The following is a 19,212-nucleotide window of genomic DNA, read 5'->3' on the forward strand; positions in this document are numbered from 1 at the left end:
TGGAAACTAAAATCAGCCCTGTCAAAATGTTCAAACCAGCCCCACGCTGCAACAGGCAGTGAGTAGAATCTGGCTATGCGGCATGTTTCAATCATGACAGTCTATCCTCCTCTTTAAAAAGCCGTCTAGCTCCCAGTCACTGTAAAATGCCAGAGACATAAGGGCCAGTCTGGTCCAGCCCGGGAGAAAAATAAGCCATTGAGCAGCAGGGAATTCGAAAATGGGAGGCCCTCACTGATGCCTAAAGGCTAACCGCCCCCCATGGGAAAAATGACCCTTAAACTTTTTCCAAAAGTGGGGTCCGACGCTGTGATCTTGGCGGTCATCTTTGTTGCAGTTAGGCAGCAACAATATCCTGCAGCTAAGCAGACCTTCCATTCCCATGGATGGGAGATTGACATATGAAGGCTGGATATGGCTGCCCTTGTAAAGGAAGGTCGATTGTGGCTGTGAAGGGTCAGGCCCTGCTTCGGGGAGGCTGCACACCTCTCCTAAGTCAGTGGTTCCAGTGCAAAACACAGACAGGGATTGCACCAAGACCTCACAGCCCCAGTAGTAATCTTTCCCACTACGTATACCGAGCATCCAATGCCATTTAATTTTTGCACTAATCAAAAGGTGCCGTAAAAATGTTAAAGGACATTAAAACTATTTATTTATAAGTGCCTGCAGTTTGTTTTGGTAGTGCTTATGTGCCATGTTACTTCAGTCTCTTTTTGTACTTTTATTTGGCGTAAATAGTTTGAATGGAGAAAGGATAACGTCCTTATTTTTTCTTTGCATTTTAATAGGGCTGTTGAAATGGGAATGCCAAATAAAAAAACTGCTTTGAAACCGAGGGTCACAGAAACAAGGTTAGTGTAGTTGAAAATCTGTCATAATGTTGTCTTGCAAATTAAGATATTGTCAAATTAATGAAAAAAAAAATGCATTCTACCTTAAGATACTTCTGCTTAGATTGTGGTGTAATCTAACACAAAATTCTCAATTTTAGCAGAATACTACAACCAACGCAAGGACAAAATGCACCTCTGAATAAGTTGCTTTCACGAAGAGGGTAAGACACCATTCCTCGTAGTATGTAGGATTTAAAAACGTACTCATTCAATTTACACACAATTATTTAGTATGTATTTTTATACTCCTGGTAAAAGAAAGGAAACACGTGTCTACAGTTATGTTAACACTTTAACATATATCCAGTACCCTCATGCATCCATCGGCTAAGTTTATTTTTTGTAGCACAATTTGTATACACAACTCCTTAGTGCAAAAACACCTTTAGTCCTTCTGGCGGTAGACCACCTCAGCTGTATAGCTTGCAGAGGGAATGGCGGGAGTAGATTATGGAATAAAAAAAGTGCCTTAAATATCTGACTCTAGAGTATATTTCCTACCAGCATTTTTTTTTAAACAAGGTGACGCATTGTTACCCGAGTCCTCCCCCTGTTTGCAGCGGCTTAAAGCTTTATACAGCATATGGATGCTACATTTACTTCAGCTTTTTGTTAAAAGGCTACAAAATGGGTTTTCAGACAAATATACCATTTGACTGATGTAGCTAACTGAATGTATTTTTTTTCAACCAAAATGAAACGTGCTGCGTATTATGGACGTCTTCTGTAATTTACTGTTTTTTTTTGCATGAAAACATATTTCTTTTCTTAATGAGTCCTTGTGACAGTTAACTGGGTTACAGATAAGTAACATTTCCTTCCGCCTGGTAGGTATAAGTAGTGGAATATCTCTGCACATATGCATGATCTCGAAACTCCTTGTTATACATGTATTTTCAGTCTGAAAATGAAAAAGGAAGCGTGGCAAGGGGAAACGTTATTTTCAGTCACTAAAGCAAGCGTATTAAAATACATTAGACTACAAACGATTTTAGAAATATTTTGTTAGCTGAAAAAATGTTTCTGCAGATGAATTATAAACCTGCGCTGCCAGGTCAAAACTATTGTAGTCAATGCGTAATTCTGCAAAATTAGAAAAACTTGCACTGCCACATTAAGGAGTCCATAAGCTTCCTTGTCACACAATGCATTGCAAAGTCATTCAGGCAGTTCATTTTTTCCCCTCACTGAATAGGGATCCCAGGACACTGGAGCCTCACAGATCTCTTATTCTGATGGTTACTGCTAACAGCATATTCCCTAGTTAATCTCTTCCAGGTGCCAGTCTGCATCTGGAAATTTTACAATCGCTCTCTGTTCCTTGTATGGGTTGCTGTGGCTTCCAGTAGAGTCTGCACCTCCACGGATGTGATGTCACAGAGCAATTTAAGGCACCACCATGCACTTTGGCGCAGCTTTCCCTTTTTCCATACCCTTCAATGCTGATCTGTGTGCTCTTCTGACATTGTGTTCTGCTTTATGATTTTGCAGTGCTATTGCTCCTGTTTCTGGCGTCTTTGTTGGTCGTCGTCAGTGTGTCTGCATCCAGTGTTTTTCACTGTTCCAAAAACTATTGGGTCAGACTTTTGCCTTCGTTGTCTCTGGTAGACAGTATTTGTTCTTATAATAGATCCAGGATGCCAGTGTAGGCACCATCTCGCCTAATCTTACTCTAGATCCAGGTCCTGGGATAAATGTCAGTCGCTTCCCCTCAGACCATTTATGTCACTCTGATTAAGAGGTGTCCCTCCAACTAACTGTTACTGTCAGCCTCCTAGCAGGTCTTTGATTCTTGGTTACCACTCAATTTTGTTGTCCCTGTGTGACTTGATTGCTGGGTAGCAGCTCAGCACTAGCGCCTTGCTGGATCAGCTGCCTGCCTTTCCAGCACATGGTGTTGACCTCCATCATATATCAGCATTGACCCAGGCTTTGCCTTTGGTGCTTTGGCCCCCTCCCACTCCCTCTGTTGCACCTTTGGGTCCTAAAGAGTTGGCGGATCGCTCATATTCTGCTTCACCTTCCAGCACCAACATGTACTCCTCTGCCAGTGAAAGCTTTGCCAGTTTTTTATCAGCAGTGATGACAATGGCATTTCTTTTAATGGGAATCCTTACAATGGAGTGAGGGTGTCTTGAATTTTCCTCTACCCGAAGCAGAGGTTAAAATCAGCTTGTTGACTGAAATTCTCCAGGTTCTCGCCAGAACCCTACTTAATATTTAATGAGGCTTTGATAAGACCATTTCGCTCCAGCAGCTGTACTGCTTGGCGTTATTGCTTGGCTCCTGGAGGCCCTGATTTATTTTGTGTGTTGTAATGTGAAGTCTTAATGTATTTTGTGGAGATTCTGTTACAATCACATAGTTGATGCCATCCCCCCGCCATTTTCTTGATGTGACTCATTGGATGTTCTGAGAAAGAGTTTGATCTGATAGGGGAGTAAATGTTCTCATAGGGTGCTATAGGGTTCGGCTTTAGTATTCTACTTGTCTGTTGGCCAGCTACTCCCATGTTATTTGAGAAATAGTGCAAATGGTGGTCCTTCTGCTTCCAGAATAAGTAAGTGGCTACTTTGCTAAGGTTGTTCGTGGTGGTTTTAAGCTAGTAAACCACCTATTTGGTGTGACCTTGACATGATTGACTAAGGGACCAGGTCCATGGGCTTTTCTGTGTTGCTACACTGTAGTCGTTGCTTGAGTCTCAAGTTTTCCGTGGGCCATTGAGGCAACTTGTTAGATTTTCTTTTGATGGCCCCGGAGCAGGAGCGAAATAGGATCTGGAGAGGCATAGAAGTGTGTTCCTACCTATGAAAAGCAGCTGATTTTGTTAGAGGTGTACAGACAGGGTAAAGGTTGTTCATGGCTTAGGTTGTGTGGGTACTGTTGTTTTAACCTCCGGTTTGATTGTTGTGATTTCCCAACATAGCTAGGGCACTTTCCTGCTAGGATTTACCCACCTATTAGAAGTCCTGCCCCTGTAACAAGGTGTGTTATGGAGAGGTTTTCTGCTGAACTTGTAAGTGGTTTTTGTTCCTAATGGGCTTGATTATTGCCTTAGATTTTGTGTGTACTTTTGCTATAGAGCCTGCCCACCTAAGTTAGTATGAGTCACCATGTTTCAACTTAATCCTTTTGATGGGCTCCTTTTGAGGAGTTCATCTCTGCCCTTTAGATAGTATTCCTGTATCAGTAGTTTGGTGTTCTTTTGAGGTGATGTGTGTAGGAATGTGCCACTTTTGTCATGGTTACCCCCACACATTTTGCCTGATGTTGATGCTAACTTGACTGTGTGTGTCCCTGGATCCTGCTAACGAGGCCCCAGCACCAGTGTTCTTTCCCTAAACTGTACCATTGCTTTCACAATTGGCACACCTCTGGCACACAGCTAAGTCCCTTGTAAAGGTACCAAGGGCTCTGAGGCCAGGGAGGGTCCCAAGGGGTGCAACATGTATTATGCCACCCTAAGGGCCCCATTACCAAACACACGTACCCAGCCATTGCAGCTTGTGTGTGTTGGTGGGGTGAAAAAGGTAACATTGACATTGCTTCCCTCTCTGGGTGCCATGCCCACAAATCACTGCCTGTGGCATAGGTAAGTCACCCCTCCACCAGGCCTTAAGGCTCTAAGGCAGGGTGTACTATACCACAGGTGAGGGCATAGCTGCATGAGCAACATGCCCCTGCAGTGTCAAAATCCATGAGCTGGGAGTTTGGCATTACAAACTCCACAGTGCCATGATGGCTAAATTGAAGACTGGGAAGTTTAGTATCAAACTTCTCAGCTCAATTAACCCACACTGATGCCAGTGTTGGGTTTATTGAAAGATGCACACAGGGCATCTTGGAGATTCCCCCTGTATTTCAACTAACACACTACTGTAAGGCTGACTGGTCTGTGCCAGCCTGCCACTAAAAGACAAGTTTCTGACCCCATGGGGTGAGAGCCTTTGTGCTCTCTGGGGTCAGGAACAAAGATCGCTCTGGAAGGAGGTTCTTCCCCCTGCAGGAGCTGCAACAATTGGCAGTGAGCCTCAAAGGCTCCTGTTTCCTGTTACACTGCCCAAGGGCACACCAGCTAGGGGAGATGCCTGCCTCCAGACCAGGCCCCACTTTTGGCAGCCGGTCCGGCTGGAAAATTAGTAAATATCAGGAGGAGTGTCCACCACTGAGACCAACCTGTGGTTCCCAGTGCTGAGGTGAATACCTCCTGGCAGAATCCTCCATCTTGCTTTTGAGGGTGTTAACCTATAAGGTTAGGAATGTGCTCACCTCCCCAATGGGAGTGGGTACAGGAAGGGTGTAGGCCCACTCAGGGACAGTAGACATTGCCTACTGCTCTCTGACCCCGGTAAAACCCCTAAATCTAATATTTAGGGACAACGTAAACCTTGCTCTTGAGATTCCTGTTAACCTAACAAGAAGTACTGAAGAGCCGCACCAGCAGAGAAGACTCTGGATGACAACTGACTTGTCCCCAGCCCTACCTGCCTGTCTGAAGCTTCAAGAATCCTGCTACAAGAAGACTACTTTCTGCAGGGCCAGCGACCTCTACAAACCCCCAGAATACTGCTTGCCTACCCAAGGACCAAGGTCTCAAGAGGACAGCGGCCCAGTCCACAAAGAAACCTCAAAAAAAAATTCCAGAACCGTCATGGATCTGCAAGCCCTGCAACACTCTGCACCAGATGCCCACGGCCCGTGTCCAGGTGGCACACTGGTCCAGAGAAGGTCCCCAGGCAATTCTAACTTTGAGTCCAACCTGGGTAAAGCCTCCTGACCATCACAGCGACACCTGCAGCCTAAACCCAGAGGACCCCCCCCCCCGACTGTGACCGGCTCTGGTGAAGATTTCCCAACATCTAAAGGTACCCCTGCACCCGCAGGCCTATGGCCTTGGGGAACCCAACCGACAGTCCAGCAACGTCCAGTGGGCTTTCTACTTACCTGTCCATCCGTTGTTTTTCTTCAGTCAACTCCCTGGATGAAGCCTGCAGCTTCTTTGTGACTCATGGGGTTCCCTCATTGAAAAGCATTGGGTACCCGGAGCTGTGTTTGCATGCTGCACCTGGCTGCCCCTGTGCTGCTGCGGGTGTGTGTTTAGTGCTGACCTGTGGCCCCACCTGGTGCTGATCTAAATCCCCCCCACCCACCCCACCCCACCCAAGGTCTGTGCCCTGAAGTTGTGGGCACTTACTGCAAGCAGTTTCTTTCCAAGCGCCACCTGTCTCTATAGGATTCCATTGGGCGCCCCACACCAACTTTGACCTCTGCACCCTGCCGGCCCCATGTTGCTGGTGGTGCACCCTTGGTGTCGTCCTAAACTTTGCCCTGTGGACACCATAACCCTGAAGAATAGGATCGTAAGTCAAGTACTTACCTGTGAATTGTGTTGTTACTTTTCCTCCCCTAGGACTGCATTGCTTTCTATTAGAAATTGCACTGTGTCCACTTTTGAAACTGAAAAGTATTAACTAGCTGTATCTGCAAATTCCAAACAAAGTGCAGCTGATACTTGAAAGAAGTATATTCTTGAAACTGTGCTTACCTGTAACAAAGATCTTTTTGGTTCTATAAATAAAATAGCAAAGTATATTTTTTACATAAAAGAATTGGTCTGTAGTTAGTCATTGAGTCTGTGCCTCATTTCTTCACTGTGTGTGTACAACAAATGCATAGCACTAACCTCTGATAAGCCTTTCTGCTCGACCACACTACCACAAAAGAGAGCATTAGCATTATCTACTTTAGCCTCTGTAAAGCCTCTGTGGTTCCACTGGACTTTGTGTACACACTATACCTTACTTTGGTATAGTATATACAGAGCCGCTTCCTACATTGATGGATAGCGGTGGGGTCTACGGCTTTTTATTTGCTGGACTACTCAGCCAACGTCTGATCACACATCTAAATTCTAAAATTGCCTTTATATTCAATTAATTTTTGAATTGATAATATTTTCAACATTTTAAAAGTCCTACTATGGCTGTGGTTCAGTCACTTTCAGCATTCATTGAAAATGGAAAAGGTTATTATAAGTTAAGGGTAAGTAACTAGAAGTAGGTTTAGTTCCTAAAATTAATCCCCAACCTTAGTAATATGAGCAGCTTGGAGAACATGTTTGTGGAACTCGACCTGACCCCTTACTCAGGCTTCAAAAACATAAAAATGTTACTAGTCCTGCAGGTCGAGTACCTTAAATAATCTACTCGACCTAACTGTAATGTATTTGACCCGTAAACTGGTCTCAAGTTATGTGATCCTAGGCAAATAGTTTACAGAGTCACATTTTTCTTCATTCTCACATATGATTGCACCTTCAAATATGGGAACTCAGCATTTCTGCAGTACAAAAAAACTTCTTTTGTTTGATTATGTAGACTAAGGCTTGCTGCATGTATCACGAGAATCTTGCCCACATACAGTATAGGGGACACATGACCCATGACGTCTTCTAGTTTGCCAAGAGCGTTTCCATCAGGGCAGGAGCATTTCTGTTTGTTTATACACTCACTTTTAATAACTATATTACCAAACCACGATGTGGTACAATATTGTCATCCACACAGTAAATTTCCAAGAAATGTCGAAACACCTTTCCTCTAACTTGCTGCTTTACTGCTAAAACTATGTAGTGTATTAACAATCTGTGAAAATTGGGTTTCAGAAAACATATCCTTTGCACACCAACATGTAAGGTATTCTGATTTGTTTTTTGCTGTATTAAAATATTTTTTCATCATTCTGAAATACAAAAAATGATCTTTCACAACTATAAACTGAAATATATTTTGAAATGTTGCACAGTTGACTTAAGTGTTGTGTGTTAGGAAAAACCTGATACCCTATATCCTTTTATTTTACACTCTAAACAGCAGGTCGCACAGTTCATCTTACAAAGTCCTGGAACTCTGCAGTAAGAAGGGAAATTAATTGTAGGACAAACTGGCTTTGAACACAGAGCAAATGTGACATAAAAACAAGATTTCAAGGCATCTTTCATTGCCCCGCCACTTTTTTGGCTGAAGAGTACACCTGTTCTTTGTCAACTCGCTATAAGGGGCGAGTAAGTCCTAAACATAGCTCGACCTAGTGAGTGGTCGAGTCGATTTATTCAAGTCCTATCCTTACCCCCATCTCAAGATGAGAGAGTTAGTCTCAAAAAGATTAAAACAGCTTCCAACCCGACCAAGATCCAGTTCCAGGAGCTCAGTGTATGCAAAGGAACACCCTGCGGAAGAGGATGATTGCCTTTCAGATGGGGAAGAAGTTAGGGATCAGGAGGTTGACCTCCCCCCTCCTAACCTACCTAGAGAAGACAGGGCCTTTGTGCCCCTGATTCCAAGGATAGTACTCTCAGGATCGGGGTCTCCCGCCGGGGAGTCTGGTTCCTCTGCGAACGCTGAGGGCAGTGTCAGTGAAGAAAACCTCCTCTTAGCAAGGATGGCCAAAAGACTAGCTTCGGAGAGACAGCTCCTGGCTATAGAGAGAGAGCAGCAGTGGACCTAGTACCCACTAATGGTGGCAGCAACCTACTACCTAGGGAAAGAGGTCAATCTTGTGACCCTAAAATCCCCAAAGTGATTGTCCCCCAAGTATGAGGACGGGGATGGCATCACCAAATAGCTCAAAGCCTTTGAGAGAGCATGTGGAATGTGGAAAGTGAAACGGTCTCACTGGGGTGCTCTCCTTTGGGAACGGTTCACTGGTAGGTATAAGGATAGACTCCTCACGCTCACTGGAGTAGATGCTGAGTCCTAAGCTCTTATGAAGGCTACCCTGACTGAGGGCTTTGGACTTGCCACTGCGGAGTATAGAATTAGGTTCGGGGGAGCTCACAAATCCTCGAGCCAGTCCTGGGTTGATTTCATAGACTACTCAGTAAAAACACTAGATGGTTGGTTAACTGGAAGTGAAGCATGTGACTGTGATGGGCTCTATAATTTGTTTATGAAAGAACACATCTTAAGTAACTGCTTCAATGAAAAGTTGCACCTGCATCAATATCTGTAGACCTAGGTCCAATTTCTCCCAAAGAATTTGGGAAGGAAGGCAGACCATTGGGTCAAGACTAGGGTGACCAAGACTTCCATTGAGAGTGACCAAAAGAAAGGGGTTACTAAGCCTCCCAGGGGAAAGCGTGAGACACCTAAGGATAAAAGTAAAGAGTATTCTAAAGGCCCCAAAACCTGCTCAGGAGGTTCAGCCCAAACATTTTCACCATTCACCCATGGGTACAAACGTAAAAACTTTGATCCCAAAAAGCCCTGGTGTTTTAGCTGTAGACAGAATGAACACCAAACTGGAGATTTGGCCTGTCCCAAAAAGAATCCCCCACGTACTGCACCAGCTTGTATTGGTATAGCCAGTCTCCAGGAGGGATCTGCAGTGTACCCAGAATAAATCAGGGTTCATACTGAAGCTATTTTAATGTCGGAGGGTGAGGTGGATGTTGCCACTCATGTCTGTCCCCCTAATATGAACAAATACAGACATCATCCCTTGATTAATGGAACTAGAGTAGACGTCCTGAGAGATAAAGGTGGCAGTGTCACCATGGTGACAGATAACTGGTTCCCCAGGACAATACTTGGCTGGACAAACCTATTCAGTTACCAATGCTGATAATGTAACTAAGGTCCATCCCATGGCTATGGTGACCTTAGAATGGGGAGGGGTTACTGGCCTGAAACAGGTAGTAGTCTCTTCTGCAATTCCAGTTGAATGTCTGCCAGGGAATGACCTGGAGTCCTCGGCATGGGTTGAGGTAGAACTCAAAACCCATGCAGCCCTGCTGGGTATCCTTGAGATGGTGTTTGTAAAGACTAGAGCACAAAGCCAAGCACAGGGTGAAAAAGAAATGTTGGAGCCTGGAATAATGGCCCAGCCTTTCAAGGGAAAGGGCATGAAGACTGGGGACCAGCTTCTGAGCAGCAAAAAGCTCAAGGCTCCTCTTCTCGGGAAGATGTCTTACCAGCCCCAGAGAGAACTAAGCCCTTGGAACTTGAACCTTATCAGGTTGAGCTCGCAAAGGATGACCCTCTAGGGGCCAGCAGTAGGGACAGAGAACCTATCCCACTCTTGAGGGGCAGCGACAGCAAGCTGCTACACAGGAACAGGGAGCTGTCAGTGGCTCCCACAGGGTCTATTGAGAGGAGGAAATCCGGTTAACTGAGTCCAGAGACCCAAGACCTGGTGCCACTATGCGAGTGGTAGTGCCTCAACAGTTCAGGGAGTTCATCCTCCCACTAGTCCATGACATCGCCCTAGCTCGGCATCTGGGCCAAACGAAAACTTGGAATAGACTTGTCAGCCATTTCTACTGGCCCAGCATGTCACAAAAGGTGAGTTTTGCAGCTCCTGTGGCATCTGCCAAACCAGTGGTAAGGCAGGTGGCCACCCAAAGCACCCGCTCCCAATTCCACTGCTAGTGGTTGGGTGTTCCCTGTGAAAAGGGTTGGTGTGGACATAGTGGGTCCACTTGAACCACCCACAACCTCAGGAAACCAATATATATTGATAGTATTGGATCAAGCTACCAGGTGTCTTGAAGCAATCCCCCTTAGGTCTACTACAGCCCCTGCAGTATCCAAAGCCCTCATTGATATCTTTCAGGGTAGGGCTTCCTAAGGAGGTGGTTACTGACAGTGCCAAGTTCAGGTCAGCTTACCTGAAGCACATGTGAAATGAGTGTAGGGGGCCTACAAGTTCACCTCACCATACCATCCACAGACAAATGGACTTGTGGAGAAGTTCAACAAGACATTGAAGGGCATGATCATGGGACTTCCTGAAAAACTCAAGAGGAGATTGGATGTTCTTTTGCCATGCTTGCTTTTTGCCTACAGAGAGATGTCTCAGAAGGGAGTAGGGTTCCCCCTTTAAACTTCTGTTTGGCCATCCTGTTAGGGGCCCACTTGCTCTTGTGAATGAGGGTTGGGAGAGACCTCTCCACGAACCTAAGCAAGACGTGGTGGACTATGTACTAGACCTACATTCTAGGATGGCAAAGTACATGGAGAAACCCTCCACAAACATTGAGGCCAGCCAACAGCCCCAGGAGCAGTGGTATGACCAAAAGACTGCACTGGTGGAGTTTAAACCAGGGCAGAATGTGTGGGTCCTGGAGCCTGTGGCTCCCAGGGCACTGCAAGACAGATGGAGTTTCCTTTACCCTAGCCTAAAAAAGAAAAGTGAGGTCACCTACTTGGTAGACCTGGGTACTAGCAGGACACCCAAAAGGGTGATACATGTGAACCGCCTCAAGCTCTTTCTACGACAGGGCTGATTTACCCATGCTGATGGTTACTGATGAGGATCAGGAAGCAGAGAGTAAACCTCTCCCTGATCTTCTCCGTCACAACACAAAAGATGGGTCAGTTGATGGAGTTGTGTACTCAGACACCCTCACTGCCCAACAGCAGACTGATTGCAGACAAGTCTTGCAGCAGTATGCAGAGCTCTTTTCCTTAACCCCTGAATACACCCACTGGTGTGCCCATGAGGTGGACACTGGAGTAAGCTTGCCTCTCGCTGCTTGGACACTGGGCGTGTATGACTGGAAGACCTTTTTCCGTGCACATAACTTGCTGCCTGGAACACGCAGCCCTCGTACTGCGCTGGCCTGTGTTGCCGGATTCAGGACCACACTGCTGGGCCAAATAAATGTGCCACCGCTAACGCCTTGATCAGCATGCTGGATCCGATCACATGACCATAATGGGGACCACTGCCACCATTTTGAAATGAGCCAGGTAACTGTGTGTGTGATGCTCACACCTCTTGAATGCACCAGAAACGTTTGAAGTTGAACATATATCTTTCATAATGGGTGCGTGTAAGGATGTATCTCCACTTATCTATTAGAACTCCAGCATGCCCACAGGACTTGCCCGTGTCATGTGATTCATGCAAATAATGCATCACCATCTTTGAGTGGCCTATCCCTACCTGTTTGGCTGTGTATTGGATAGCTGATAGCTTTTATGCCGGAACGCAGTCAGTCGATGCTGAATTTTTTTTTTTTTTGGAGCAGCCAGGCATGGGGGACGAGTGGGAGGGGTCACTGGACCCTTTTGAGTACCAGTTACATACCCCTAGTGAAACTTTGTAGTGGTATGAGGAACTAGAAGGTGCCAGTGGATTGGACACATCTCCAGATACTGGCTTGCTGTCTCCCACCATCGTGCCTGCGGAGGAGGGGGGCATGTTATGCAGTGGTGTTGGACAGGGCAGTGGAGGACCTTGAGTGGCGGTCAAGACTAACCTCTTGACTGAAGTGCTTTAACCTGAGGCTTCTTCATCTGAACCCCTTTTGCCCTTGAATGAAGCGCTGACTGATGGCCTGCTGGGAACTTGGTCGAAGCCCAGCACAGGGACTTCTGTAAATAGGACAATTGCCCGCTGCCATCGCCCTGCCTCGGGTGATCCTAGTTCCCTCACCCAACACCCCACCCCAGAGAAATTGGTAGTTCAAGCCTCAGCTTCCCATGGCTCGTTCCCTGCTTTTCCCCTGGACAGGTGGCACAAGCGGTATCTATTGAAGATCTTCACAGGAGCAGAATGACGCCTTGCACCCAATGCCTCTCTAAAGTTCTCAGTCCACAACTCTATTCTTATCTGGAGACTAAAAAAACTCTTAGATGGGAAAGGGGTTCAGGATGAAAGAGACTGCCTCGTCCTCTACTCTGTGCTCGTCTGTCACTTCGCCTGTTGTTTTATGAGGACTCAGTGGTTATGTACCTCGAGCTGTAAGATAAAGCAAAATATGAATACTATTTCACTAAGTCCTACCTTCTCTATTCCTTCTAACTAAGATTAATCTTTTCTTTATAAAGGTAACTTTTAGTGTGACCTACCCCAGTGTAGAGAGGCATTAGCTTCTCTTCTGTGTTTGCAATTAATGGTAAAAATTGAAATGTAATTTTACTTGTGGTGATTTTTTGGTATGTGATTATACAACTTATGTTTTCATACCATTTTCCTCTTCTTCAGCACACTGGATTTGATTGAAAACAAGTATTGTAGGAGAAAACCTGTTCTTCACAAATTTCACGTGACATAAAACAAATGTTCTTGAAATAACTGCTCTTCCTGTTTTTTACAGTTTCCTCATGAATAAAAAAGAATGTTCTTGAAAATACTGTCCTGCCTGTTCTTTACGGTTTGCTCATGACTAAAACAAATGTTCTAGGAAGTAAAGGTTTCTGTGGCTTGAAACCAGAACTCCTAAGAATTCATTCTCTCTCTCTCTCTCTCTCTCTCTCTCTCTCTCTCTCTCTCTCTCTCTCTCTCTCTCTCTCTCTCTCTCTCTCAATACTTGCATGACTGCAACTATTGACTCAGGAAAACAAAGGCACTACTTCTCCAGAAAGGCTCCTGTCTCTGCAGAATGTGCAGTGTCGTTAACTGCGAAGAACCCCTACAACCCGGGTATAGGGAGCTGGAGAAACTGAGGATTTCCTGGCAACAGGGAATCCAAGAGACTGGATAGCTTAGGCAAGAAAATGTTTTTTTCCACTGGTCTAGCATTGCAGTTGGTGGCCACCGCATGCCTGCTGGGGCATTATTCCCATACCTTGTAGGATATGGTTGCGTAAGTGCTGCCACAGATTCTGCAGGAGGCCCGGGTCATCCTCTACCAAGCAGTGAAAGACTGGAGAGATTCAGCAAAGTTAACCATTGGATGTGGTTTGGATACTACTGACTCGCTCGGCAGAGCAGTTTGTTTCATCAACTGTGACCCTGAGGTGCCACTCCTGCTTTAGAACATCTGGCTTTTTTGGTGATGTACAGGCCAGCCTCATGGACATGCCCTTTGATGGGACTTGTCTCTTCGGAGAGAAGGCAGACTCAGCACTGGAGTGCTTCAAGGACTTGCGGGCTATGGCCAAGTCCTTGAGACTTTCAGTGACACCTCACCCCAATCTCTTTTTCTCCCCTTTTGTGGCTTTGGAAGAGGTGTGCTGCTGCTCCAAGCCTATGCCAGCCACCATCCTGTGTAATCTCCCCAAGCTCTGCGAGGACGCAGTGCATTCCAAACCCATGGTTCTGGTAGCCAGAAGTAATTTACCACTACCCACTCGGCAGCTACAGCCTCTAAGCCGTCCTAGTTTGATTCTGCAAAACCATGGGGTACCCAGTTGGAGGGAGAATCCAACATCATCCCCTCCACTGGCAGTCTGTTACATTGGACAAATGGATCTTGCAGAGCATTCAAAAGGCCTACTCCCTCCCTTTCCAATCTTTCCCGCCCAAACTACTTCCAGCACAAGTATGGCTGTCAAAGGATCGTCTCACCTTCTTCCAAGAGTAAGTTACAGGTCTCTTGGCCAAGGGAGCAGTAGAGAGGGTTCCCATATCAGAAGTAGGAAGTGGTTGTTATTCTGCTACTTTCTAGATTCCCTAGAAGTACAAAGGACTTTGCCCTGTTCTAGACCTTTGAACCGTCAATCTCTTCCTCAAAAAGGAGAAATTCAAGATTCTCTCTTTGGCGCAGGTCTTCTCTGCCGTAGACCAAGGAGACTTGTTGTTTGCGTTGATGGGCGAGTATTTCCACATCCTCATACTTCTTGCCCACAGACGTTACCTGCTGGTCAAGGTAGGTCATGAGCACTTTCAGTTCACCATGCTCCCCTTTGGCCTTACCAGCCCCCCTCTGGTGTTCATCCAAAGGTTATGGCAGTGATTGCAGCTAATCAGCAGAGATTAGGGGTGTCGGTCTTACCCTATCTCGACGACTGGCTGTTGAAGGTGGGCTCGCCCCTTCTCCCACTTTCAGATTACGACAGACCTCCTGCATTCGCTGGGGTTCACTATAAACATGCTGAAGTCACACTTCACTGACCTTTTCTGGACACAGTGCAGTTTCAGGCCTATCATCCAGAGTAGTGAGTCAAGGATATTCAGGTTATGATACTGATAATTCAGCCTCTTATCCTGGATTTCGGTGAGATTGACTCTGAGGCTGCTGGGCCTTATGGCCTCCTGCCTCCTGTTGGTAAAGAAGTTCCAGGAGGCGCATCATCAGGGAAAATATCCCCAACATGGTCCAGATCTTGGAGGCAACTGCAAAAGTCCTGCAGTGGTGGCTACCACGATTGGGTCATAGGCAGACTCCTTTTCCTTCCCCACCTGGATCCAAAAGTGGTGATCGATGTCACTCCTGGAATGGGGCAGCCATCTTGAGGGGGTGAGATGGGATGGGGGTGGCCATCTTGAGAGGTGGAGATCAGAGGACTCTGATCTCCAACAGAATCCGCTCTCCACATCAACTTGCTGGAGCTCCATGCGAGCCAACTGCCAGTGAAAGCATTTCTTCCCTCTGTCAGTGGGAAGTTGGTCCAGGTGTTCACGGACAACACCACTGCCATGTGGTACGGCAACAAGCAGGAAGGGTTGGGATCATGGACACTTTGTCAAGAGGCCCTGCATCTCTGGACATGGCTGAAACAGCAGAGCATAGTCCTGGTTGTCAAACACCTGGCAGGTTCTCTGAACACCAGGGCGGATTCACTCAGCCATCGATGCCTAGCAGATCACAAGTGGAGTCGCCGTTCAGAAGTGGCACAAGACTCTTTTCACAGTGGGGAGAGCCTTGGTTAGATCTGTTCACCTCCAAAGGGAATGCGTAGTGTCAGCAGTTTTGCGCATTGGAGTTTTCAAGGCGGCTATCGCTCAGATGCTTTTCATCTTAAGTGGAGTTCAGGCTCCCTGTACACCTTTCTGCCCATACCACTTCTGCTCAGAGTTCTCAAGAAGATCATGAACGATTGGGCCCAAATTATCCTTGTGGCTCAGGACTGAGCACTGAGAGTCTGGTATCCTGAGGTTCTGAAGATGAGCATCCAATCAGGTTGCTCCTTCAGTAGGATCTTCTGTCTCAGCAGCAGAGGAGGGTTCTCCACCAGAACCTGTCAACTCTCTGCCTCCTTGCGTTGAGGGGTCACAGTTGATAGCTTTTGACCTTCCTCCTGAAGTCTAATATTATTCTGGCTGGCAGGCGTCCCTCCACTAAAATGGTATACGCTTGCTGATGGCAAAAATGTGTAAAATATTCTACAGAAAAGTCTATCGACCCTCTTTCTGCCTCTCTCTCTCTGATATTATTCTCTTCATTATTACCCTTGCCCAGCAGGGCTCAGCTTTGGGCACTATGAGTTACCTTTCTGCTCTGTCTGCCTTCCTGTGGCTTCCTGACCAACCCTCTTTATTTAAGTCCACTATTGTAAATAGGTTTCTCAAAGGGCTTGTACAAATATCCTCCTACGTCCTTTATCATGCCTCAGTGGGATCTTAATTTGGGCCTCACATACCTTGTGTGCTCCCTCCAAGTCACTGCACAATTGTCCTTTCCGATTGCTTACCATCAAGACAGACTATCTAGTGGCAATAACACCTGCCTGGAGAGTGAGTGAGCTGCAGGCTTTATCATCCAAGGACTATCTTACTGTGTTTCCTGGCAAAGTGGTGCTTTGCACCCTGGACACTTTCCTCCCGAAAATGGTGATCCCATTCCATTTGGGACAGTCTGTAACCCTGCACACCATTTACGCTCCTCCACATCCTCTAAAGAAGAGTAGTGACTCCACCGCCTGGACCTGAAAAGAATGTTGTGGTTCCGCTTTGTCTGCACAAGAGTTCAAGGTGGACGACCAACTCCTTGTGGGCTTTGTAGGTGTGGAAAAAGGTCAGGCAGTAGAGAAACTAACCGTTTCTGCTGGGTCATTCTCTGTATCAGGTTCTGCTATGCCCACGCTAAAAGCAGCCGCCTGAAGGCTTACGGGCCTATTTCACTGGAGGAAAAGCTGTGACCATGGCGTTAGCTAGTGGAGTCCCAGTCCTAGACATCGCCTGGCAGCAATGTGGGTGTCCCTCCACACATTTGCCAAACACAACTGCCTGGCCAGTCAGGTCCGTAGGGATGGGCATTTCGCCTGTTCGGTCCTGCAGGACTTCTTAGTATAGAATATTTGTCCAGAACCCACCGCCAGGAGGCTACGGCTTGGGTATCTGTTCAAAAGTAAGGAATCTGCAGGTAGATGGTTCTATCAGATGAGCAAATTACTTACCTTCGGTAACTCATTATCTGGTAGAGACTATATCTAGCTGCAGATTCCTTACACCCACCCTGGCCTCCTTTCCTCTGTGGACAGATTTCTAGGGTTAGGTCCAATAACTTTCAAGGCCCTAGTTTGGACACACATTTTTCAGTTCACTTAATAGTCATGGAAAGCCATGAAAAGTAATTGACTCCACATGCCTGGGTGGCGCCTAGAAAGGTGACGCCGTCGCACTGAACCAAACAAAGCCACCGAACAGTACACAGTTGTACTGCTCACGCAAAGGTTTCTGGATCCAGGCTTATGCCAGGGAAATTCTAAGGTACAGAATATGCAGCTAGATAGTGTCTAATAATGCATTACCAAAGGTAACTAGTTCGTTTTGAATAAGTCTAAATACCCAGTGTCAAATTGAATAGTTCACTGGGGATAACGTTGATTATGTGATTAATCCCTACAGGATACCATGTTTATTTTTTTGAGTGTTCTGTTGATTTGGCAAGGCACCCCTTCCGATTTTGATGCCCTTACCTCCTAATGGTTTAGGAAGTCAGGTTTGTGGAATGTATCACATTTCCTTCTGTTTAGGCTTTCTACCTTTGGGAGTAGACCACTTGCCTGTCAGATAAAAGCCTCCACTGTAATGGTTAGTTATGTCCTTTTGTTGGCATTACTTTCTTTTATTCACTGCTAAGGTTCTCAGCTTGTGTCCGGTAAATTAGGGGTGCATCCCCAATGTTCTTTTTTCGCACTGTTGAGATATTGTGTTATGGGTTGCTATCTGTTTATCAGGCGTTTTGTGTTTTCTTAAGTATTCTTGCGTGGTTTGAATGGTTTTATCAGCCTAATGTGATGACGTACTATATAGCCATTTCTATCTTCAAACCCTCTTGCCTGGGGTACTACTTTGGTGATCGACTAAGGAGCTGAGGAATCTGGAGGTTGAAGTGTCCAACAGAATAAAAAATGACTCTTTCTGGTCGATACAGTATATACTAATTTTTTACAGACCCCCCCACCTCCCCTTTGTGAGGCAGCTTTTGATCTGATAATGCAGGACAATGTTTGGATTGTGCAATGTATTGCCTTCACATTGTCATGCTTATCAACACCGTTAAGGATTGGGGAGAAGAAGAACAAGAAGCAACGTAAGAGTGCCTTGTTTCTCCATATACAACTCCAAAAGTCTTAACCATTGAGTTGTGTCTGTCGACTTGGAGGCTTTGTGCCATATAGTGGCACAGGAGAGCTGTTGCAAAATTTACAGATCCTGTATTGCAGTTGGAAGAAATTTATGAGGTAAGGAATCTGCAGACTGAGTATTTGCCAGATTGATCACCACCAAAGGTAAGTACATGTTCAATGGCATGTGTGGCTGTAGCTACTCATGCTGTGCATTATCCTGCCATTTGGTTTTGGGCTCGGAGTGTTGCAAATTGTTTTCTTCAATTAGTGTTTTCGAGTCATGGGATCGAGTGGCTCCTCCTCAGTGATACTGTGCATGGGCATCAAGTTCTTTGTTAGATTTGTTTTTCTCCGCCATCGGGTTTGGACATGATCTGCTCGCTCCGTATCGTATTCACTCAAACCGGTTTGAGAGACTTTTCCTATCTTTACTTTCCATTTGTATTGCAAGTCAATTGCGTTTTCTTTTCGATCAAGTAATATCAAATCTCAACTATGTGCCCTTTGGGGAGAACCTTGCCCAGGCCCAGGTCTGTCTCCACATGCCTGGAAAACTGAGACCTTGGTGGAACGGACACACCTTAGATTCGGTCCTCGGTGCCACACCAAATTTCCACACATGGATCACCATCAAGTGCGTAACCTCTGCCATTCCCCACACCACAATGAAGCCACCTTTGATACAGCAAAAACCTGTGTCCAAGAAAACACTTTGGGACCGAAGAGCCCACAGGCTGGAAATGGCACACTTTTGACGCAAGACAATACCCTGGATATATTCGGGGATGAACACACACAGGAGAAGCTGGAGCAAGAAGGAGCATTCTCCATCAAAGACTCAGACTTAGAATCTTCAATCCAACATTGAGAGCCAGGACATCACTTCGCAAGTTGTGAGAAAATAAAAAAAACTTGTTCCTCCTCCTCCCATAAAGACAGTAAAAAAGCTCACCAGAGGAATACCTGGACCACCGCTGCCCTCTGGCCATGGTCGGTACCGGAAGCTCGATTCAGCTGCCTCTCCAAAGGCTCGACTCCGAAATCTGGAAAGACTGTGGCTGGGTTCTTTACAA

General features: G+C 46.1%; 1 protein-coding gene across 6 annotated transcripts in view; it reads left to right on the top strand.

The window, feature by feature from the left end:
* The window catches only part of CCP110 (centriolar coiled-coil protein 110), a 425,941-nt gene that overhangs the window by 347,789 nt on the left and 58,940 nt on the right, over positions 1 to 19,212 (top strand). For 4 of the 6 annotated variants that reach the window (XM_069210241.1, XM_069210243.1, XM_069210245.1 and 1 more), the window contains 2 exons: positions 792 to 854; positions 995 to 1,057. In XM_069210241.1, coding sequence (XP_069066342.1) covers positions 792 to 854; positions 995 to 1,057 — 126 coding nt within the window. The remainder of the gene's footprint in view (positions 1 to 791; positions 855 to 994; positions 1,058 to 19,212) is intronic. The other 2 variants (XM_069210242.1, XM_069210244.1) reach the window with 1 other exon arrangement.

This window comes from Pleurodeles waltl, chromosome 10, assembly GCF_031143425.1.
Source record: "Pleurodeles waltl isolate 20211129_DDA chromosome 10, aPleWal1.hap1.20221129, whole genome shotgun sequence".
Taxonomy (NCBI): Eukaryota; Metazoa; Chordata; class Amphibia; order Caudata; family Salamandridae; genus Pleurodeles; species Pleurodeles waltl.